The sequence below is a fragment of the Scheffersomyces coipomensis genome (assembly GCF_036884675.1).
Source record: "Scheffersomyces coipomensis strain NRRL Y-17651 chromosome Unknown DFJ63scaffold_5, whole genome shotgun sequence".
Taxonomy (NCBI): domain Eukaryota; kingdom Fungi; phylum Ascomycota; class Pichiomycetes; order Serinales; family Debaryomycetaceae; genus Scheffersomyces; species Scheffersomyces coipomensis.
The window spans coordinates 252,905-276,476 of NW_027042896.1; the positions used below are offsets into that span (position 1 = coordinate 252,905).

At 30.5% G+C, this 23,572-nt stretch overlaps 10 protein-coding genes across 10 annotated transcripts; 6 read left to right on the forward strand and 4 right to left on the reverse strand. All coding sequences in view use genetic code 12, as the record gives it.

Annotated features, from left to right (window-relative positions):
* The first annotated feature begins 2,874 nt into the window (after positions 1 to 2,874).
* Positions 2,875 to 5,190, forward strand: DFJ63DRAFT_183624 (RNA-binding protein). Its single transcript, XM_064903814.1, has 2 exons — positions 2,875 to 3,368; positions 4,563 to 5,190. The coding sequence occupies exons 1-2, from the start codon at positions 3,096 to 3,098 to the stop codon at positions 4,959 to 4,961; spliced, it is 672 nt and encodes a 223-aa protein (XP_064760824.1). The 5' UTR covers positions 2,875 to 3,095; the 3' UTR covers positions 4,962 to 5,190.
* Positions 5,191 to 5,419: 229 nt separating this feature from the next.
* MEA1 (Mea1p) lies at positions 5,420 to 7,387 on the forward strand (the record flags this gene model as incomplete). The annotated part of the gene is made up of 1 exon (XM_064905127.1): positions 5,420 to 7,387. One exon carries the CDS (start codon positions 5,420 to 5,422, stop codon positions 7,385 to 7,387), a length of 1,968 nt encoding a protein of 655 aa, XP_064760825.1.
* A 69-nt stretch (positions 7,388 to 7,456) lies between these two features.
* On the reverse strand, positions 7,457 to 8,339 carry DFJ63DRAFT_183611 (uncharacterized protein). The gene has a single exon (XM_064903813.1). The coding sequence runs from the start codon at positions 7,913 to 7,915 to the stop codon at positions 7,526 to 7,528; it is 390 nt and encodes a 129-aa protein (XP_064760826.1). The 5' UTR covers positions 7,916 to 8,339; the 3' UTR covers positions 7,457 to 7,525.
* Positions 8,340 to 8,762: 423 nt separating this feature from the next.
* On the forward strand, positions 8,763 to 9,734 carry DFJ63DRAFT_314107 (uncharacterized protein; the record flags this gene model as incomplete). Its single annotated transcript, XM_064906290.1, has 1 exon — positions 8,763 to 9,734. One exon carries the CDS (start codon positions 8,763 to 8,765, stop codon positions 9,732 to 9,734), a length of 972 nt encoding a protein of 323 aa, XP_064760827.1.
* A 4,247-nt stretch (positions 9,735 to 13,981) lies between these two features.
* On the forward strand, positions 13,982 to 16,573 carry ZCF31 (Zcf31p; the record flags this gene model as incomplete). The annotated part of the gene is made up of 1 exon (XM_064906291.1): positions 13,982 to 16,573. The coding sequence occupies one exon, from the start codon at positions 13,982 to 13,984 to the stop codon at positions 16,571 to 16,573; it is 2,592 nt and encodes an 863-aa protein (XP_064760828.1).
* Positions 16,574 to 17,644: 1,071 nt separating this feature from the next.
* On the forward strand, positions 17,645 to 18,851 carry DFJ63DRAFT_183734 (uncharacterized protein). Its single transcript, XM_064903815.1, has one exon. The coding sequence runs from the start codon at positions 17,775 to 17,777 to the stop codon at positions 18,822 to 18,824; it is 1,050 nt and encodes a 349-aa protein (XP_064760829.1). The 5' UTR covers positions 17,645 to 17,774; the 3' UTR covers positions 18,825 to 18,851.
* Positions 18,852 to 18,877: 26 nt separating this feature from the next.
* ARG11 (Arg11p) lies at positions 18,878 to 19,714 on the reverse strand (the record flags this gene model as incomplete). The annotated part of the gene is made up of 1 exon (XM_064905149.1): positions 18,878 to 19,714. One exon carries the CDS (start codon positions 19,712 to 19,714, stop codon positions 18,878 to 18,880), a length of 837 nt encoding a protein of 278 aa, XP_064760830.1.
* Positions 19,715 to 20,106: 392 nt separating this feature from the next.
* On the reverse strand, positions 20,107 to 21,608 carry RPS15 (40S ribosomal protein uS19). Its single transcript, XM_064903816.1, has 2 exons — positions 21,353 to 21,608; positions 20,107 to 20,753 (listed from the first exon to the last, which is right to left on the reverse strand). Exons 1-2 carry the CDS (start codon positions 21,360 to 21,362, stop codon positions 20,335 to 20,337), a joined length of 429 nt encoding a protein of 142 aa, XP_064760831.1. The 5' UTR covers positions 21,363 to 21,608; the 3' UTR covers positions 20,107 to 20,334.
* RPP2B (ribosomal protein P2) lies at positions 21,431 to 22,243 on the forward strand. The gene has a single exon (XM_064907100.1). It carries the CDS (start codon positions 21,856 to 21,858, stop codon positions 22,183 to 22,185), a length of 330 nt encoding a protein of 109 aa, XP_064760832.1. The 5' UTR covers positions 21,431 to 21,855; the 3' UTR covers positions 22,186 to 22,243.
* Positions 22,244 to 22,372: 129 nt separating this feature from the next.
* DFJ63DRAFT_319749 (uncharacterized protein) lies at positions 22,373 to 23,510 on the reverse strand (the record flags this gene model as incomplete). The annotated part of the gene is made up of 1 exon (XM_064907101.1): positions 22,373 to 23,510. Exon 1 carries the CDS (start codon positions 23,462 to 23,464, stop codon positions 22,376 to 22,378), a length of 1,089 nt encoding a protein of 362 aa, XP_064760833.1. The 5' UTR covers positions 23,465 to 23,510.
* Positions 23,511 to 23,572: the final 62 nt, after the last annotated feature.

The following is a 23,572-nucleotide window of genomic DNA, read 5'->3' on the forward strand; positions in this document are numbered from 1 at the left end:
AAAAGTGAAAGTATAACCTCCGAAATAAAGTATCCACAACTATGGATTATTCTCAAAACTTATGATTAATCCAGTTCGATTACAACTCTACAATTGTCTATTGGCCACCTTTTTTCTAATTAAACTTATAAGAACGTATATAGTCTTTAATCAACTAGTTACATAATATCGTTATATTCTTTTATCTCATAAATAATATATTATTTTTCCTAGTCAAAAGTTTCCAGTTTTGAACCTCTATAATCAAACAGAAGAATCAAACCCCCTGTGATCTACCTCGGCAAATACCCCCCTACAACTTTTCATTTTTGACTTCTGTTTATCGTTATCATACTTAAGCTCTCTGTGACTTGCCAAAATAATGATTTATAGGGATTGATAAGTAAGAATATGAGCAACGATCGTAATCGCAACAGTTTTGGAACTGATAAAAGAATAGCTTAGTATATATTCCCACATACACACTGTTCCCACTCTCTAGACAGAACTTCAAAAACTCAATATCTAACCTGTAAAATTGATTTGATAAGTGGTTTATTCCGCGGCAAAATCCATGCATGTTTTACAGTTTACAAAAAATGTAACATATGAACATTTTCATTACAATGGCGCTTTCAGAACATACCCGACATTCTTGATTGTAAATATATATACGGAGGCATGGATCTAATTGTTTTTGATTTGTTAGTGGCGCTTTATTGCAGTTTTCCATTACATGTATGCACTTTATGAATGTATACTGGTATATTCTTTCATTCATTATAAACTGTTGTTATGATAAGCAATTGTACCTACTAGAAATGGCCTAAGATCAAAGCTTGAAGTATTATCGAAAAAAGTGCTACCAAGCCCTCTATCGCATTATTTACAAAAACTAAGCCTAGGATCATGTAACACTTTAAATCTATAAACCGTTTAATTTAGTAGTTAAATCATACAACTTACTTTTCGTTACTTGGTTTACTCATCAATTATAGAGACATTACTCTCGAACAATGACAGTAGAAGTAGTTGACATCAATCATTTGTTCCGTGGTATTAAGAAAAGCAGACTGCAATGTAAAGTAAGAGAAGGAATGGTCGGTTCTTCGGAATGCTTCCCTGATCGAAAGATTGCCAAAAAATGTTTGTTTGATAAAAACTTCAAAGTTGACCATTTAGGAAATACTCGTTTTGTTATTCAAAATTTAAAATTAATTATCAATCTAAACTAAGGTAACCCCTCCTTCTTAATTTTGTTAAATAAATCGGGTCAAAAAGACCACCACCACCACCACCACAATCTAAACTCGTCATATTCAAATTGTACTATTCAAAATATATTTTATTATGGGGTGTAAGTTTAAGCAAAATTAATTTAGTGTGGCCCGCCATTGTTACAATTCTACGATAACGCCAACAGTTTGTAACCGTCAAGACACATGTTGGTCTTCTTTTGTTTTAATCTTTATCACCTCTTTTGACTCCGTAATATTATCAATCTCATTCACATTCTCCTCGATATCATCATTCTACCTCCCCTCCCCCAAGTCAATTCTTTACCACCATTGTCTTCGGTTGACTTCTGCAAATTGTTTTTGCTGTCTTTCCAAATAAGTAAATTATAAAAATAAAACGATTAAACCTTAAGCTACTCAATTCGGCAAGTGTCCCGGAATATACCTCCATAAAACCGCGTACTGCTTCCTAACAATGGACGCTTAAAAAATAATTCTGTTAAATGGAAGTAAGGAAAAATTACCAAAAATAAAACAAAAATGTCGCACATTGCAATAATACCGGTAAGCTAAAGGATTAAGGTTTAATTCAATACAATAAGGTACTTAAACCCAAATGATGGCAAATTCCACTTCAAATATACAAACTAAACAAGCATCTTAAAAACATCGGATAGTTAAAGGCTTATCGTAGTTGGATTTCTCGGCCAATGAGAGGTTGTCTATCTCCATTACATATTGGAAGACCGAAATTTCATTATCAGTTCTAGTTTCAAGAGATTGCAAACTCGCAATTTTTGGAACATAAAATTTGCGATTCCGAGGAGACTTTGAACATATGAATTATGTAGATCATTTAAAAGTTGTTGTAATTATGCTTTTGTAGTCTTATGGCCGGGGATTTACTTGTTGTTGAGCCTTCTATAACCGTTAATGGTAGACTCGGGTTTCATTTAGTTTGTAAGTAACTAAAAGTAGACTGAAAAATTTGGTTTTCGATTTATTCGGTAACTGAAATTAAATGAGTGTTCTAGAAAACTGTGTTGAAAAATTATGTGATGGATAAGGCTAATGTTCTTTACATGATTTTGTATTAGAATGTAAAGTTTAATTTTCTATAGTCAATCATCGTCTGATAAGTTATGAGAGTTGAATCTTAATTTTAAAGTATAATTCCAATTAGTAGCTACAGAAGTCAAAAAGACCGACTTTATGCTTCAAAAATATTTGTTTAGAAATAACTATAACTTTGGTAAAGGTAACGAATGCCTAATTCATGATTAACATTGTTTACAAACTCAACTGATTCATTAATTTCACCATCAGATGTTGAATGAATTGCTTTATGTGTAATGATGTACCTAAACGCAAACTTAGTTAGATTTACGGAAGCTAGAAACAGAACTATAAAGATTTCGTAAAACGATGTTACCATATCATAGCTCAAGGAGATATATTAGTGAACGTTAGTTTCAAAAGTTTATTTTATTATTTAATATTAATTTACTTGAAATCACCAAATCCATAAAAATTTTATGCATTGGTTATCATGATCAATGTCATTGATGGTTGCAAAATGGTACTTACCATAACAAAACTGATAGGTTCAAACACGTGACTTTTTGCACAAGTCTATTTTTCCTAATTAGGTTAATTGCCAGCACACATTAAAATTAGAGAAAAAAAAAGAAAGGACATCGTCGTTCAGTTTTGTCAACCAATTTATAATTCAGTTCACACTTTTCTTCTGCTTACGACTGGTACATTAATAGCTTATACATCGATTAGATACTTAATCAATCTATATATTAGTTACTATTAACACATTATTCCACTTCCACCACTTCAAATTTACTTTTTGATAAATCCACAATTATAATGTCTGCTTTAGATAAATCATTAGATGATATTATTTCGTCCTCAAAGACAGCCAGAAGACCAGGTAAAAAATTCGGTAGATCTGTTACCACTAAAACCAACAAAGTTGGTAAGAAGGTTGGCGGTGCTAACACCAAAGCCAAGAAAGCCATTGTTGCTAACTTCAAGAAATCTGAACCAGTTGCCACTTTAAGTTCAGCTATTGATACCAGTTATGCTACTAAGGTTGTTGCTTCAAATTTACCAAAAGATTTAAAACAAGAAAATGTTAAGGTATGTTTTTATTGAATCAATCATTAAGTTGATTGATTTTATAAATCAAATAAGTAAATCAAAACCAAAATCAAAAGAAAGAAATGAAAAAATTTCAGAGTACTTTCTCTTTATATCATGTCCTAGCTATTCACATTGTGAGTTAGAGACGCTTTTTGATAGGCAAGGTGATGAACTAATCAATTTCAATTGATTGGATAATCTCACCTCTCATGTTTATGATGTCATCAGTGACTCATGCTTGAGACTTTCATGATGAAACAGAATCAAGAATTTTATTCAGATAGTTTCATTCATGCTTACAATATTTCAATTTCATTGGTTTGTAAGTCCATTCATTGCAGCTTTTGTTGTTTATGGTATGGGCATTTGGGTAAAGTAGTAGGGATAAAAGGATCAATCTTTTTTTTAGGAGCTTTGATTGCAATACAATAGGGAGTATTCCAGAAGATTTTTCAAAAGAAGGCCCTGTCTTTGAAAGTGTCATTTTATATTTCTAATAGTACAAATCTCAACTGATATAGTATTGTTGATAGAAAATTAAATGGCCGCCTAACTTTTATCTTCAGCTTAAAGTGAAAATTATTTGATGTTTTGAAGAAATTGGTATTTACGGCAATGCGTGAGTCTAAGCAAAACAGTTAATCAATTAATAAATCCTTTAATGCATGGAATTAATGTTCTCAGTTGACGATAGAATTTGACGGGTTATGAAAAACAAAACTGTTTGGTGGAAGCAGAATGTGTTAATAGTTCAATAGAATACTTTGTTTCATATACCTATTTTATCTCAACATTTGCTGACTTTTTAACTAAACGTTGGCAAAAAAGGTGAGTTCATGGTTAATCTAACGATTAAATATCATCCTTAAGCATCAAATGCCATTTATGACTAACTGGTGCCTTGTCTTGCTATATAAACTTGACGATTAACGCCATTTAAGTTGCGAGACAGGACTGATCCCTTTATTCCAATCTTACCAATAACAAATACTCTACTTCAACAAAGTAATAGCCAATGAGAATCTTATTCTAGATCCATGAAAGATTGCCATTATTTAAAAAGCTAATGCAGTTTTGCATTCAACTTGTTCAATTTGGACAGGTTTTTTTTTTTTTTTTGACTTTTGATTATTTTGATTTTTTTGATATATATTTTTTATATTGATCATGAAAGACTAACAATTATTTTAGGATTTTTTCCAATCTCAAGTTGGTGGAGTTATCAGCGTTGCTTTAACTTATAATGAAAAAGGTCAATTCAGAGGTATTGCTACTATTATATTTAGAAATCATAAATTAGCTTCTAAAGCTGTTGAAAAATATAATGGTGCTGCCATTGATAACGGTTCATCCAAATTAAAATTAGAATTAATTGTTGATCCATCTAAGAAACCATTAACTTCTAGAATCACTCCAAACAAACCTGTTGCCGCCGCTGGCCCAGCTAAAAAGAAGTTGTCTGCTGCCAAGAAAGCTAATGCTACCCAAAAGAATGCTAAAAAGCCTCAACAACAAAAGAAAAAATCAGCTAAACCAAAGAAGAAGACTGTTGAAGAATTAGATCAAGAAATGGCTGAATATTTCGCTTAAGTGTTGGTTGGTCTAGCCAATCCTATTGTAATATTCATTTATAATTCTTTATTGTAGCTTTAACACTCCCTTTTAAAAAAAAAGACAAAGTTGAGTGTTCTTTTAAATATGTTTATTGTTATGTTTTAAAATATATATATAGTTATAAAAATTGGTAAATTTTGCAGTTCGTAAAACTAAACTTTTGAGGCAACGCGTATGCAGGAAATTTTGCCCAGTTAGGATACAAGCAAAGATTGGCAACAAAGAAAACAGACGCCTAAAATTTGACGATGATTAAAGGGTTTTCCACGTCAGTTTTATTTATAATTGAAGGAGACTTTATATCTATTGGTTAAACGTCGTTCGATCACTAGTTCAGTAAGGGTTTATAATATTTCTAACAGTTGTTGCTTTATTTGTTCACTCCTTGGTATATTTCATTATTCAATTCAATTAGTTCAATTTACTGTTCCAACATGCCTCCCAATATCGATTATATTCTAACAGCCGAATTTCATATTGATAAAGGTCCATCAATAACCCATCAGTACCCAAGTTCGTTGCCAGGGATAGATAATTTGTATTTTTTACCTGAATTGATGTTACCAGATCAAATACATAAGAGAAATGAAGATTTTACTGTGTTCTTATTGTACAGAAATACTTATAGTGGGGAATTTCAGTATCTCTTCAACAAATCAAAATGTGAACCAGAGCCATATTTTCTATATACGATTGTGATAAATGTTAAAGACTCCCAGTTTAAACGTGGTTCCATCATCAAATCATTGTCAATAATAACTAAACTAGCTTATTTCAAAAGTTTCAAACCCTTGTTATTAATAGCGTTGGATAAATATTTTAAAGACAGTGATGAATTAATTATAAAAGATTTATATCATGTTATAAATGAAAAGAATTTTGAAGTGGCTACACCTTTGAATCAAATGTCCATTGTTAAGAAACTTCTAATAACTTCGATTCTTGATTTACCCATTCAAGATAAAATATATCATGATGAATTATTTAGAAATAAGATTTTAGGTATTGGAAAGGATAATTTAATCAATAAAGAATTATTTATAAGAAAAGATTTAAGTTTTAATTCAGTAGTGGACTTTAATAACATGAAAATACCTATTAAGATTCCCATGATTGAATTACCTGATACATTTGGAGACTATTTAAACCCCACAGATTTCAACTTTAAGCCAAACCTTATTAATATTTTACAGAGTAAGCTAGCATCTGATCACTTGAATGATGAACTTACCATCTATGGATTACAAACACCTCCTATAATCATCTTTATAAATGCAATTTTAACAGGTAAAAAGATATTGGTCTTAAGTTATGACAATAGTGCAGGTCATATTATTGATAATATCTTCTTATTATTGAAGTTAGTTAGTGGAGGAGGTATTTTAACTGGTATATTGGCCAATTATAATGTATTTCCTATGATAGATGTTTCCAAGATTGATTTATTAGAAGAGTGTGACTCATTTATTGCTGGTACAATTAATCCATTTTTCAAATCCAATGATAAATTATGGGATTTATTATATGATCTAGATAATAACGAAGTGATAATTTCTTCCACCATTGCCAAAGGTGAAGATGAATATGATATGAAAAACTCTATTATCAGTGAAGATGCCAAATTTTTATCAAACTTACAATTATCAATTTTTAACTACAACGATGATTTAACTACCATTCAATTAATCTTTAGAAGACATATAAATGAAATCATAAGAATCTTGTTGAGCTCAAGAAATTTGTCAATTGATATAAATAAATCATCATCTAATCAATCACCGAATTCATCAAACAAACCAGCAAAGTTGGTATTATTAATGGAAGGTATTGGATATTTCTGGAACAATGATACCAATAAATTATTGGAAATATCCACATACCAATTGATTTCAAAGAAATTCCAAGATTTATTATATGACGAAAAATTTTATTATTCATTACATTTACCAAATTTAGGTAATGAATTAAACTTAATGATTGATTTACATTATCAGTTACAAAGTTTAAATAATAGCAGTGGGTCTCATTCTCCAGGAACGAGATTAATAAACGAAAGAGAGATTTGGTTTAACATACTAAAGTATTTGATCAGTGGTAAATCACTTGAAATATTATTATTAGTAACATACTTAATCCCTCCAAGTTCTTCAACAAGTTTACAGAGTTCATCTGTTCATGGTGGAAGTCTTACTATATTCGACAAGAATAAAGGGATTGAATTATTATTGATCAATCTCTTCAATAAAGATGATCAAGTAAAGTCCAATGTTATTATGATTTTACAAGAATTACAAGACAATTATCTTTGTGGTTGGTGTTTAAGATATTTTCTTAAATCAAATTTGATTTATGAAATCGCATTTGAGGATCTTTTACATACATTACCATCTGAAGATAGATAGGAGTCAAATCAATTGTCGTTAATGTGTATTATTAATCTTTTGCTAAGTAAAAGTTCAATTATGTAACTATATATTCATTTATTTATTTATTATGTACAAGTAAAATTGTGACGAGAAGAAGAACCAGTGTGATAAATTCTAGTCTGATCTCGATGGAGGTTTGTAATATTTGTTTTTATCGTTAGCATCATTGTTTGAACTATCAGACCATTTACGATCAAATACGGCAAACATACTAAAACGATCTCCAGGTCTTCGACTTGAATATGAATTTCCTTTACCTTCATAACGGGATGCTCTTGAACTATCAGCTTCATAATTCAAGGTAGGATTATTAGCTGGAAACCCAGGTCTTGTTCCATAATTACCATATTCTTCAACTTCACTGTCTATAGTGGCATCAGTTTCTCGTTTATGTCTTTCAACTTTGGTAATGGCTATGTGTTTTTTACCCACTAAGAATAAACCAATGGCTATACCTGAAAATATTCCTAATTTAGTTAGCAATCCTCTTCTTGTTTCTGACATGTTTGTGAGATTGAACTATCTTTATTTCAAAGTAGTATTTTACTTTGATCTTCTAGTTATTTGATCGTGTTAATTTATCAAAACTTTTTCGGTCTTTGATATTTGATCTGTGCACACGACCTCAAATCAAAAAAATGACAAAACACCCCATTAATCTAACAAAGTCTTTTTATAGAAACATTTCAAAAATTTGATAAAAAGTGTCTGATTTATTATAAATTTTTTTGTTTACCCTTTCTTAACTGGACTATACCAATTATGGTAATTCTACACGATAAAAAATGGATTTAGAGGTTTACCATCACCATGGAAATGCAACAGGTCGACTTATAAGCAATGGTGAAATAGAAAATGATGCCATTAATGTAACATTGTGCCTTTTTGATTAGAGCCAATGACAGTAAAATCAATCAAAAAGAATTTGATTTAGTTGATTTCATTCCTCGACTTGTAATATAAAGGAAATATTGTAGCTGCAAATTGCAAATGTTAGTGTAAGTAAAGTATACAGTGAAAGTTCATAACCATTTGTCATGACTCCTCTCCCATAAAAAGATTGAGCGGAGTTGAATTCAACTATTCAAGAACCAGTAGAAACTTGACTCCTTCTACCATTATACTCTGACCTAAAATTACCTATATGATTAAACATGTGATAAAAACTTCAACCGAGGCAAAATTAAAAATTACAAATTTCCACGGTATAACGCGCTATAGGAAATAGAAAAAGAAAATTTTAGAAAAAGTATGGGGAAATTGTAAATAAAAAAATGAGTTGAAATCAAAAATCAACAACATCTTTCAAACCATACATCATTAGAGTCGTATCGAAGATTGAAACAGAAAGATGGCTAATAATATCGATGTTGATGAAATAGCCCATGCCCTTGCTGGTGCTGGAGGTGGTGCATTGTCCATGTTAGTTACATATCCATTGGTGACATTATCTACTTTGGCTCAAACCAAACAAAAGAGACAACAACAAAGAGAAAAAGATAAGGCAGCAGGAAAGAAAGTAGAAGATGTCGATACAAGGGATGAAGAAAGTATTGTGAAGTTCGTTCAAAAGAATGGTGTACTTAAGTTATATTCAGGTTTAGAAAGTGCACTTTATGGAATCACCTTGACAAATTTTGTTTATTATTACTTTTATGAATGGAGTTCAAACATAGTAATCAGTCGTCGTCCTAAGAATTCGAAACAACGAGGACTTACAGCCATTCAATCGATATTTGTGGGAGCCGTTGCTGGAATTGTAACATGTGTTAGTTCAAATCCATTTTGGGTTGCCAATACAAGAATGATGACTGATAAACAAGATAAAAAGTCTTCTGCTTTAGCTACCATATTAAGTATCATTGAGAATGAAGGAGTTGGAACTTTGTTTGCCGGTGTATTTCCTGCTTTAGTATTAGTGATTAATCCAATCATTCAATATACTATTTTTGAACAAATTAAGAATAGAATTATTAGTAGAGGAAATAAATTCACTGCCATTCAAGCATTTTTCATTGGGGCTTTTGGAAAATTAATTGCAACCTCATTGACTTATCCATATATTACTTTGAAATCGAGAATGCATATTAAAAAGAAGGAAGAATCAGAAAATGAAGAAAAGGAAGCCTCTATGGTTCAACAAATTTTAACTATTGTTAAAGAAGAAGGCATTGAAGGCTTATATGGAGGTTTAACAATTAAATTGATTCAATCCATTAGTACAGCCGCATTCTTGTTTTATTTTAAGGAAGAATTATTGACTGGAAGTGTCAGATTAGTTGAAATATTTAAATTATTAAGTTTAAAAAAGCCTAGCAAGTAAAGAAGAATTTTTAAGTATTTTTATGGTAGAGTTCGGTTAGTATTAACCATATTAAAATATGATACAATTTGGAATATATGTTAAGCCGTCCCGCCCTGAATTTTTTGAAATCAAAGTCCATAGAACAAATTTTATTTAGACTCTTTACACGTATAGTTACATATAAATACATTACTTAGAAATAGCTAGATATCGATGCAATATCATGCGAAATGAATGACAAACCTCTGTGAATGAAACTAAAAATAAATAGACGAATTCAGAATGAAGATGCATAACACACAAAATGTAGGTAAAAAAAAAACTTGAAAATTATAAAAAATAAGGAGAGAATCAACAGTAAAAATCTACTTAAGGTATGAGGTGACATGATACTTCAAGTCTATCAATAAGTAAGTGTAGACGCGATAAATGTTCGTCTAAGACCGGCGAATAGGTTTTGAAATTTAAACTATCATTTCAGATTATTGCCAATATTGCCAATATTAGTAATGAAATCACACGTAATTCAGACTGCATTTGATCAAAAGGCAAAACTTTTTGACATTCTAACATATAAAATAAATTAAAATAAAATAACATAAAATAAAATAAAATTACAAAAAGAAAATTGAAATAAAATAAACAAAAGCGAACCGAATAGTAAAAGCCTACTTGATAAAATAGCTATGGCAGTAATTAAAATATAACTATATTGAAAATAAAATCAAGTGTGACAAAGCCTAACCAGTTACAGGCTGAAAATGTTTGAATAGAGGCTTTTGCAATATTCGGGAGATTGCGAGATTTTGCGTTTGCGTTTTGTGAGTGGTATCTTTGGGGGGATACAGAGAGAGAGAGAGAGAGAGAGAGAGAGAGAGTTTGTTAGGGAGAGAGAAAGAACGAGTGTAAAATCTAAAAAAAAAAAAAAAAATTAAAAATAAATGTAAAATAAAATAAATCCTTAAAAAAATAAAAAATTGAATGGATAATTACCACTTAAGGATAATATCCAAAGAATAAAGCCTTAAAAGGCTCGGATGAACACTTAATCCTTACACCGGAGAATTAAAAAATATCAGTAGAAAACATCAACAATGACTACAGAATTTGCTCGTTTGGAACCTATCTCCCGATTGTAATAGTATGGAAAGGAACATTATCATTCTAAGGTGATCTAATGGCATTAGATAGGGAGGAAATAAAATAAAATAAAATAAATAATATAAAATAAAATAACCATACACTTAAATAATATTATTGGCTGATAATGGATTCAAATAATATTATATTCAAAACCCTTGACTAATGGGGATAGTTATTTATGATTTGAATTTGAAATTGGGTAAGTTAATATTTTCCCTTAATGGTAATAAACAAAGTATGCACCTCGATAAGAATATTAATTACACTGAATTGATAACGTGCTAGTTATAGTCAATGTATATAAAATGATGTAATAACCTGAATTTGGTAGATGTATGTCATTGATAACGCCGGACATAGGTGGGGTATATCACTTGTGAATCAAAGATGGTTTCAAAAACAAAAAAACAATAGTTGTGAGCGCAAGTATACTAACTCCAAAAAATATATGTAGAAGTCTGACACACAGAATGACGGGCAGACACACAATCAAATCTATCTGTCACACATTCATTTCGAAATCCTTGCAAATCTATTCAAAGTGGGACAAATGATTCTTCTTCTTTTCTTTCCTTTCAATGGTTGTCATCGAAGTTTATAGCAATCGGCGATTCATGCTATATAATCATACCGAGCACTGATAAATAAAAGCGAAATTGAGTTTAAGTTTAACAATAACAATAACAATAAAAAATATCTTCTCTTTCTTTCTCTTTAATCTTTTTTTTTATTATCAGAAGATAAAAAATAATTACAAATAATGCATAAATGCAGCACATGGAGTTGTAGAAAAAAAAAGACATGAAACATCAAACAAAAAACAAAAAAAGAATTGATAAATAAAAAAAAAAATGGAGAAAAATAAAAATTATTAATTGAGAGATCTATTTATAAACCTGGGAATCAAAGGAATGAGGAATGGCAATTAAAATATAAAATATGAATTTTGAAAGGCCAGACAGGGACTTAAAAACTACCACATCTTCAATTTAGATATCTGTGTCCAATCAGTTAAGTGATTTGAATGAATTTCCATTAGGGTTCTGTTCTAATTACCGCGGACGAGTAATATACGTTTTTCTTTTGTTTGATAAGGGAGGAACCTCGCTAAAACCATTTGGTTGTAGATTAGAAGAATGATAAATTCAATTATAAGATCCACTTTCACGAGATTATAGTGATGTGTGTTTATGCGTAGGTTCATTAGTTTGGGAGAAAAAAAGACCCAAATTAGCTGATCAGACAAGAAATTTAAGCAAGGAGGTGGTAGAGGAGGGATAGAGGCAGCGACGAGAGAACAAGAAACAAGGAGGAGGGAATTTAAAAGAGTATTCCGAATCGACGAAACCTAACAAAACAAAAAAAGAAAATGCATTTTTTTTTTGATTTTTTTTTCTTGCGTTTGGGGGACTCGACAAACGCAATTCTAAGTTAAAAACCTCCCTTATATTAATTTTTTTAAAGCATACAATGGAAGCAGACTATATGCATGCGCATGAAATTGGATCTTTTTTTTCTTCATTAGGAGAAAAAACAATGGTTTTTTTTTTTGGTTAATTATTTTTTTATGATTCTTTTTTTTGGATGTTTATGCTTCGTTTCTTTTCAGTTTGTTATTTTTGTCTTTTTTTTATTTCTCTATTCTTATTTGATATTTTTTTGGTTCTATCCGTTCCTCCTCCTTTGTTGTTTTGATTTGCATAATTCTGAATTCTTCGGTCGTTCGTTCTTTCTTCCAGTGTGTTGCCTTTGAAAAATTTTCTTATAGTAACGGAATTTGGAAATGAAGTTCTTTCTTCAATTATAACCTAAAAACCACGTATTTAATAATATCAATTAAAAGTTAAACAATGAATTGTCTAACAAATATTCTAACCGAGAGACAGTGATATCACATATAACAAATTGATCAGAAATAGGTAGCAGTACATCAAGTGGCCATTGTTAAAGGGTCCTGTATAGTTTAAATTGTTTCATTGTCATGTATGATTATCTTCATACCAAAAAAATGGTACTAACTTATGAGATCATTTTTTTTTTTTGCTTTCTACGGGTATATAACCATATCTTGGATAAACTTCAATGCTGTAGTATATATGCACGACGGTTAATGGTTGTAAAAACAAACAAATTACTTTGACTTAACGAGTTAAGATTGGTAACAGTAACGTCTGGGCTCCAAGTCTAATATGGTTTTCCAAGCAAACGAAAAAAATGCCTTAACCTAACTCAAAGGTCTACTACTATGAAGTTGCTCAGTAAAGATCTACGTGCACCGAATATTTTTAAGCAAATTGCAATTGTTAATTTGTGTACGGTCTTTTTTTCTTAGCAAGCACAACGATTTTGCCAGTTAGTCATTTGGACAGTTTGCACTTGAATATAAATAATCATATTTGCCTTATATCTGTTTAGTTTACATATTACAGTCTAACTGCAGCAGCTTTCATCATTGTGGCCTATATGGAAATTGTTTGTATTACACCGATATATGTACCCAGTTTAATTATGTCGTTACCGGGAACTTTTTGCTTCTGGTTACCGTGACATATGGCATGAAGATCAATCCGTTTATTGTTGTCTTCATTCGTATTTTTATTTCCAATATTATTTTCTCTTATGCCTGATTACAGTTTCCCGTTTTTTGATTATTTTTATGTTTTTATTTTATATATTTATTTTTTCCTTTAATGTGGAAATCAACATGATTTTATTAATAACAATAATTTATAATACATCTTTTTTGTCGTGTTGATTTTTTTTAGCTATATATTATAATTGTTTTTTTTTTTTTTTTATTTAATTTTTAACTTTTAATTTTTAATTCTTCTTTATTTTTTATTTTTTATTTTTTTTTTATTTTCTACATGAAAATATTTTTTAAGGTATTATTTAATTGTTTTATTTTTTTTTGTCTGTCTGTCTGTCTGTCTGTCTCTACTATTAGTTTTAATTTTGGTTTATGTTGATATAAATTTCTTTTAATTTTTCCAAATTCAAATCCCTCTTTTTTTAAACCATTTCTCTCTTGTATTACTATCTAAAGCCAGTCGATTGATTTCTTGTGACGGTCACTATCGTTATCATCAAATTCAACTTGATCTGTTTAGAATAATCATAATATGCCACCTCTACGATCGATACTTAATGATGAATCTGATAACAAACGTACGGAAACTTCAAATACAAATGATGATAATAACAGTAGCAACCAAATACCGACTGCAATCGCAACATCTTCCTCGTCCTCCTTGTCATCCACGATATCAGCGCCATTGTTAATTCCCCCTAGTGCTACCACGACGTCAGCATCAAGTTCTTCAGATGCAACTTCTTCAACTACAGCTCCATTACTATCAGTAGCTGGAAAAAAACCAGTGGCTCGTCGAGCATGTTTATCTTGTCGTGAAAAAAAGGTAAAATGTGATGGAGAACCTATCACTAGCATTATATCTATCGATGGTTCTAATAAAATCATCCCTCAAATGACAAGAACTTGTTCAAATTGTAAATTTTTAGGTATAAAGTGTGTATTTGTTCAAAGTAATAGAGGTGGAAGAAGGAAAAAAAGACTATCAACCGATGAATCTGCCAATCCAATTGGTATAAGTAGTGATCATGAAAAGAGAATTAAAATTGAAGAAGCAGACCAACCATCCCAAAATCAACTTCTCCTCCCAAATCCTGCCCCTTCTACATCACAACTTGTTCAACAACATGCAAACCCTCCTAATTTTTCTCATACCCCCAATCAACCATATTGGCAGCAATCCTCGACACAAAAGCCCCTACATTTACAACAACAACCATTAACAATACTACCTCAACCAATTCCTTCACTGAATTTATCACTTCCTTCTCATCATGGTTTCAATCTACAATCTGCATCTGGGTTATCCCTTCCAGGACCGCCGGCACCTCCAGCCCCACCTCCACCTCCTCAGCATCTTTATTTTAATAGTCAACAAACATATTATCAATGGTGGAACACCAATACGAGTCCTCGACCAGCCCATCAACAACAGCATATTAAATCACTTTTACCATCAATTGCAGTTGCCAATATAAAATCTTCTACAGTTAAATCTTCAATCCTGAGATCGGCAATGTCTTCTGCAAATTCTTCTACTTCAACGAGTCTTTCGTCTCCTAAATTCGAAAAATTAGATGTTCTTGAGATTACCTCCTATCCTTTACCAACTTCTTCAATAATATTTGTACCAGAACAACCAAGAAATTCTCCAAATTATTTTAATCCCATTTATTTAATAACAAAATATTATCCAGAAGATGGAGCACCTGAACCAGTAGTACCCCCAACTTATACAGGAAGCTATTTTAATGATCCTAATGAAAAATCAGATGCTTGGTGGACTGCTGAGTATCTTTCATCGATTAGTTTACCCCCTTGGAGAGTTTTGTATCATATTATGGTAATTTACTTTGATTATTTCCATCCTTTTCAAAATGTTTTACCTTCTACCCCTCAAGCTTTTCTTAATAGTATCAATCCACGAGCTCAAACTTCAATTCTTTTCACAATCATTTTAATTACTTTACCTATTACAAAATCTTTAAATTTGGGTATTTGCTTAGAAGAAGAAGTTTGGCTTGAAAAAATCAGATTACATTGGAGAAGAATGAATAGTTTTACAAGTTATGTATGTTTGAATTTATTACTGCATGTTCCAACATTAAGATATCATTGGTTTAAGTTTAATTATTTAAAAGAAGATTTGCAATCTATGTTTGAAGCTGCTGCTGCAGCCACTCATTATAATGATATCGATGTTCAGGAATTAGTTAATCAAAACAGATGGATTGGACTTGTTAACAATCATCTTGGGGATATATTTCTTCACAAACTTTCATATGCTGATCCAGAGAAGTTAATTTCAAAAGAACCTAAGACTTTGGATTATACTGGCTTAGAAGTTTATTACGATTTTGCTCATACAGACAGATTAAAATTTAAACCTATGTATAAATCAATCAATTTTTTGAAAAAGACGATTAATTTAAACTACCATTTATTATTGGTTAATATTACTTATGAATCAAGCAAAATTCTAGATTCATATAATAAATTGAATGCATTACAGATTTTCAAATATCAATTATTAGAATTTAATCAATTAACTTCAAGTTCAGAGTACATTCCATTAATAAAATACATTCAATCAGATAAATCCACTCTTTCAGAATTACAAACTGTATTAACTCAATTAAGTGAAGAGAGTTGGAAATCATTAATAATTCTAATTCATGATTTGATTAATTTTGCTAAATTAATTCAAATTCAAGAAAAGGATAATTTTGAAATCTTTTTAAATAACGATAAAACAAGTCATAAGATTCAAGATGTTTGGATTAAATTCCCCACTCTTGCATTAATTACAAGTTTTACCTTCATGCCATTAATGTTTGATATTTTAATTATACTTAAATTAACTAACCTTGAAAGGCTTTCCACAGATCCTTCAATTCTTCGAATTAATATTGACGATGTAAACATAGACATCGAATTAGATTCAGATGTGATTCATGATGTTTGTGGCTATGATTTTGATCAATTTAAATATCATTTACTCAGTCAATCATTATTAAAATTCATTCAAATTAAATCAAGTTATACATTATCAGAACCAATTCAAAAATTGAATTTGAATATATTAAATCAATTAATTCTTAATTTTAACGACTTTATTTCATGAAAAAAAAATTTCACAAAAAACGCAACCTATAATCTCAATCACTTATTATTACTATACTTCTCCTCAACCAATAAAACTAGTCCATTGTATGGACTTGATCAAAATTGTATTAATTATTATTTAATTCACTATTCCACCCTACCACCAACCCTTTCTGTTACTATTATTGTGATTTTCCTCGTCCAAACCTGTAGCATTATATATATATATGTTCAATATATATCAAAAGTAAACATATAGCTTAAAATAACAGTAGAGTTTCTCTATATTTATTTTAAATTAGGGTTATATGACGCCGTGGAAGATCTTGAGGACCAACTTAATACCCGCTAAAAACAATAAAAACAATAAAAATAAACTTTGACGTATATATAGCCACAAGCAAGATCTATAAATCGATCTCATTGAGAAGATCAACCATTTGTTTCAAAACCATTTTAATCGCTTTGAGTAGTTTTTCCGTCTCGTTGCTGCATTTACGAAAAAAATTGAAGAGCAAAAAACCTGCTCGCATTAAACGCCGATTGCCCAATTTGCTACGGCAAGTTTTCTTTATTCAGATTTGATTGCGCGTCAAATGGGAAAAAAAAGCAAAAATAAAAAAAAGAAGTAAAAATTCCAAAAAAAAATAAAAATTAGATCCCAACTCCTCACCTCTGCTATCGGGCTTCGGCACAATAAAACCGGGAATTAAAAATAGTGCTTTCAGATTTTTTCTTTAAGACGCGCCGACCAAAATTTTAGTTTATATTTTTTTCTTGAGTTCCTGCAGATAATGAGGATAAATCATGTCGCTACGACAATTCATGACAAGTCTACGACATTGTATGACATTAACTGTATTGATAAACTCGTGGTTTATATATGGTGGTTAGTATTTAAACATTTTTATTTAAGCTTTATCAATTGCTCCATTTTTCTTATAATCACTATCGAGTAACTGCAATTCAGGGGTAGGTTGCAACATTCTCCATACACGTTGCTAAGAATATAGGAACTTTAGTCGAATATAGTGTGTGAAACGTTGTCTCATATCGAACTTTAAAGAGTTACTTTCATTGCCTGATCCAAGAAATAAACCCAAAACTAATAGAATCAAGGATTAGGATTGAACGGTATAAATAGCCTTGAAAAATCAATGAAACACTTAAGGCCACATCGACATTGAAATAATCTCAACTATATTCAAATTCCTTGAACCATGATTAGTGTCTTCAGACCTGTTCAATATACTTCATGCAAAGATCTTATAAGCAATTATGATGGATCAACTTCACCCACACCCTATTTACCATTCAACTATACCGTCGAGGGATTAACTCGAGACGTTTACGTCAAACCACTCCATAGTCATAATGATTACTGGCGAGCCCATCCATTGTTTGATGCTTTAAGCAATGGAGTTCAAAGTATTGAAAGTGATATTTGGCATTTCCCCACTGGATTTTCAAATGAAAGAACTGTCACCGATACAACTAGTAATGGATTAGTGAATACCACTGTTACCAAATACTTTCGAAATAATGAAGTTTATGTGGGTCATAGTGATATTTATCTAGAGCCCATCAATACATTAAATAATCTTTATTTAAATCCATTATATCAATTCCTAGAATTCACCAATCCCAAATTTTCAAATGATAATGAAGACACTACTCGATCTAAAAATGGAGTGTTTTATAATAGTCCCGAAACTCCAGTATATCTTTGGTTTGATTTCAAAACGAGTCCAAATGATACATATCTAGCTTTAAAACCATTATTGCAACCATTTATTGATGCCAATTATTTAACATATTATGACGTACAACAAGATAAAGTAATAGAAGGTCCTTTAATATTAACTATAACTGGGAACTTACCAGTTGAGTTAGTACAAGAAGAACAAGATAAAAGATATTTCTTTTTGGATGGTCCATTACAATTATTTAAAGCATCAACAGGGTCAAATGATGCTGAATTAACCAAATGGTCGAAATTATCTCGAGTAGTAAGTTGTGATGCATCATCATTATTAAATGGAGACATGCAAGCTATCATAAAAGCCTCAAGATCACCATTCACATCAGATCAAGAAACCCTCATCCAATCATTTTTCGATACTGCTCATTCCTACGGATTAAAAACTCGAATTTGGGGGGATGTAACTTGGCCTCCAAGTATTAGAGATTCACATTTAAAGAGTTATTACGAGGCTGGTACTGATTTTTTAAATGTTGATGATTTAAAAAGTGCAAGTAATTTATTTTAGTAATTAAAATGTATATGTATATGTCTATGTTCTATAAGTAGGGTTTAATGCTGTTAAAAGTTTCGTTTTAAAACTTCATATGAGTAGAATATGATGGCGTTGGCAGGAACACATCTGATTAAAGTTATACCTAATCCATTATATAAATTTCTGATTCCACCATTTCTAGTGATTAATGATTTTGTTATACTCCAAAAGTCGAATTGGTTTAAAGATTTTGGATTTTTATTTAACATTTCAAAAGTTTGAATATTTGATTTGATAGTATCGATTGGGAAAATTGATAAGTTAAAGGTTAAACCAGCAATGGCTCCACTGATTAACGAATTGAAATCATTATTAACATTCAATACATTGGCTTGACTCACAAATTCATAAGTCCCGAACCAAACTGCAGTTCCTAAGATTTCTCTCATTAAAGTTGATGATAATCCATTCCATAATCCGGGGATACCATCTTTTTTAATGATGGATTGTATTAATGGGATATAACTTATCCCTACTGGCTTCTTCGCTGTTGATTCTGGAATGACAAGATTAGATACTTGTAATTGACATTTAATCAATTCAATAGGAGTTAATACAAATGAAGCCATAAATCCTGCAAATCCACCACTTACACATTTTATAGCAAGACTTGGTTCTGATATTTCATCTTTTTTAAACTTCCATACGGCATAGTTATAAGATGAGAATAATATCCCTGTTTCAACACAAGCTCCAATCAAAGGTGCTTTTAAACCTTTATAAAATCCATTGGTGATACCTTCATTTTTATAAGTCAATTTAATCATTGATAAGGTTGATGGAGTAACACTATCCACGGGAGTAGCAGCTTGTAATCTTACTTTGATAGTATCGAAGGGGAATTCAATCAACTTCCCAAACATACCCGATATAGCTCCGTATGTGATTTCTTTTAATGGATGTAATTGTTTTTGCTGTTGTTGTTTTAGTTGTGGCTGTGAATCGATTTTGGAAGGGGTGGAACCCTGAGATGGTATTTGAACTTGTATGGTTCGTTGGGAATCTTCTAGTATTATTGCTTCAGACATGGCTAAAGTGTCATATAGAGTTCATTGGTATGTTGGATGGAGATATATTAAATTAAGGATCTGCTTATTATATATATATTCACAAATTTTAAAATTTGCAATTTTTCAAATTTTTTTTAAAGATGCGATACCTGAAGAGGGAGAGGCGTTCCAAATCTAGATTTTAAATTATAAAAATGACTCCTGCCAAGTGACCCTTGGATATGGTATATTACTATGGAATAGTAATCTATACGGAGTGATGAGATCAAATATGATAGGAACTCTACAATTCAAATGAAAAAAAAACGACTTATATAATATTATGTATATTTATGATTTAAATTTGCTATTCAAGTATGAAAAAAAATCATTTAGTAAACCAAATGGGATGAATTATACTATAAACTAACAAAGGAGGATTGATTTTTTTAATTTATGTTTTGGTGTTTTATATATATTTATGATACAACAACTTAACGTAATGGGATGAATCTTGAAGAAGCGTTACCAGCTCTACCATGTCTAACTGGAGTATAAGTGATGGAGAATTCACCTAAGTAGTGACCAACCATTTCAGGTCTAACTTCAACAGTGTTGAAAACTTTACCATTGTAAACACCAACGACGGAACCAATCATTTCTGGAACAATAACCATGTTTCTTAAATGAGTTTTAACGGTAGCTGGTTTTTCATTTGGTTGAGTGTTAGCTCTAGCAACTCTTAATTTATTAATGAAACCCATTTCTTTGGTACCAACACCTCTGGAGAATCTTCTTCTAACTCTGGCACTACATAATTTAGTGAAATCTTCAGTTGATAATTCAACTAAATCTTTTAAATCAACACCTTTGAAAGTGAAGGTTCTGAAGACTCTCTTCTTCTTTTGTTCAGCTAAAAAGATAATTTGTTAGTATTTGGGTTTATTTGTATAGTTGGTATGAGATGGGAATAAAGAAACAGTTAAGACGGTTGGTTATGGATATAGTTGATCAATCTTGGAATGAATTTGATTATGGACATTTCATTTTGTTGGTAGACTCTTAAAATTTGATTTGGATTGGGTTTCCAGAATGGAAGGATAGATTGGAAGGGATGGATTGAATAGGTTGAATAACTAATATAGTTACTTCTGTTGAACATTATCTTGTACTTCATGAGTTATTTAATGATGGATTCAATATTGAAAAATTCTTATAGATATTGAAGAGTATTTAAAACTATAACGATTGTTTGACTAATGCAATGAAGGAACTTTCATGATATGATAATGATACTTTCTCTTTCGTTTGAATGATTCTCTTTATTATAATCTTGATTGAATATAACTGAATTATATATTGATATTTGATATTGATTGATTTGATTCGATTTGATTGAGTATTAAACTACAACTCAACATGGAACTTTCTGTTCAACTTGATTCTCTGATTCTGATTCTGATTCTGCTTCTTATTCTCATCTTCATTCTCATGATATGTTGGAATACATACTATCAGCCATATTGATATAGATTATTGATATGTTATAATGATAATAATGAAATTCAAAGTTTGAAAATTTAATATAAAAATTTTTTTACTATCAACTTTTTCCCTCTCACTGGTCTCTGGTACAGTTTTGACTTTTTGTTAACAATTTTGGATTAACTATGTGACTGCATATAAGTGGAGTATTTTGGTACTCAATTAGTTTCGCACTCCTCCCATTATAGAAATGAGGATGCCACGACGACAATGTCCTGTATATTACCACAAGGTCTGAAGCCCTCTAAGTGACCGGTTCAACCTCTTAATTCACGTGATATTTACATGGAGTTATATGCAGTCGGTTTACAAAAATTTTTCAAAACCCAAAACTACCATAATGAAAAAAAATTAAAATTTATATACTATAATTGTATAATACCAGTTTAACTTCTTTCAAATACATTAAAGAATAGTCTGCTTACAGTTATAGCTTAAATCGTGATTATTCTAAATATATACAATTCATAATGAAATACTTAGCTGCTTATTTATTATTAGTCCAAGGTGGTAACGCTTCCCCATCAACTTCTGATATTTCTACTTTATTAGAAACCGTTGGTGTTGAAGCTGAAGAATCAAGAATCTCAAACTTATTAGCTGAATTAGAAGGTAAAGATATCAACACTTTAATCTCAGAAGGTAATGGTAAATTAGCTTCTGTTCCAACCGGTGGTGCTGCTGTCTCTTCTGGTTCTGCTTCATCTGGTGCTGCTGCCACTGAAGAAGCTGCTGAAGAAGAAGTTGAAGAAGCTAAAGAAGAATCTGATGATGATATGGGTTTCGGTTTATTCGATTAAATCTAATGTTTCAAAACTGTATTAATACATTTAAACCTCATATAAATGATAGGTTGTTGTTTTATTCTTTAATTAGAATGAATTAAAAAAAAGAAAAACATTTCAAAAATGAATGTTTATTTGTATCCTATATAATTTACCATTAATCATAATTCAATAAAAAAGGGCTAAAAAAATAACTTTTATTCAATCATACTGTAGTATTATCATGATTTATATTTGATATAATCTGTCTTATATCATCATGATTACCTTTCGATTTGTAAATGATCTTTTCAGTTAAAATTCTAAATTTATTAATCTCACTGATTAAATTAGAATCATTCTTACTGTCTTGGGCAATAGGATGATTTAAGAATAAATTGGATTGGATAGATGGTATACTTCTATCATGATCATCATTTATTTCATCTTCCACTTTAGTTATCTCTTCATCACTATCATAAATATTACTCTCATTCTTTTGAGATGGCTTCTCTTGTTTAATTTCATGTAATAAATTATGCAACTTTAATTTCAATGATTTTAAATATTGAACCTTTTCATATTTATAATTTAAATCAGTATATAATTGAATTAGTTGAGATCGTATTTGATCATATTCAATTAATAATTGGGCATTTTCTTCATTATTCTTTCTATTACTGTTTTGAATTTGATTATTGACGCGTTGATTAAGTACTCTCTTGAATCTCTTGGTTGATATATTTGATGATGAAGTCAATGTTGGTTGATCATCTTGAACTAACACCAGTTCATCTTCACCTAGCTGTTGTTGCTGACCTTCTTCTTCATCCTCTTCATTATCATCATCATTATCATCATCCTCCTCCTCAATGTCAAATATCATATATTTTGACTCTGGTAACTCATCAATCAACAGCTTAAATTCTCTCAACTTCCCACCCACATCAACATTCTCCACACTTTTATTCCTACTAACATAATTGATATTATTAATCAATTCACTATTCAATATTAAATTCTTAATCGTATACAATTTATCATTCACAATCGATAATTTATAAACTTCCAATTTCAAAACTTGTTCAATGATTTGATTTTTGATTTGATTATTATTAATGGTTTGAGAATTACTCTTTCGAATAATGATATTCAATTTATTTAAAATCTTTTGTAGTGTTTGATCATTTAAATCATTAACAGTATCATTATCAATAATGGTTTTTAATGACGGGGTTATAATCAAGGGTTTATTGAGTATTTTATATTGCGTGTCTATGAACTGTTTGGTATATGCGTAAGTGTATGCCATCATATCCTCATTGAAGGTTATTGTCGTTGTTGTTGTTGTTGTTGTTGTTGTCTTGATACCTTGTAATTGATAATTGTTGCAATTGTATGTAGTTACATTTGTTTACAATCA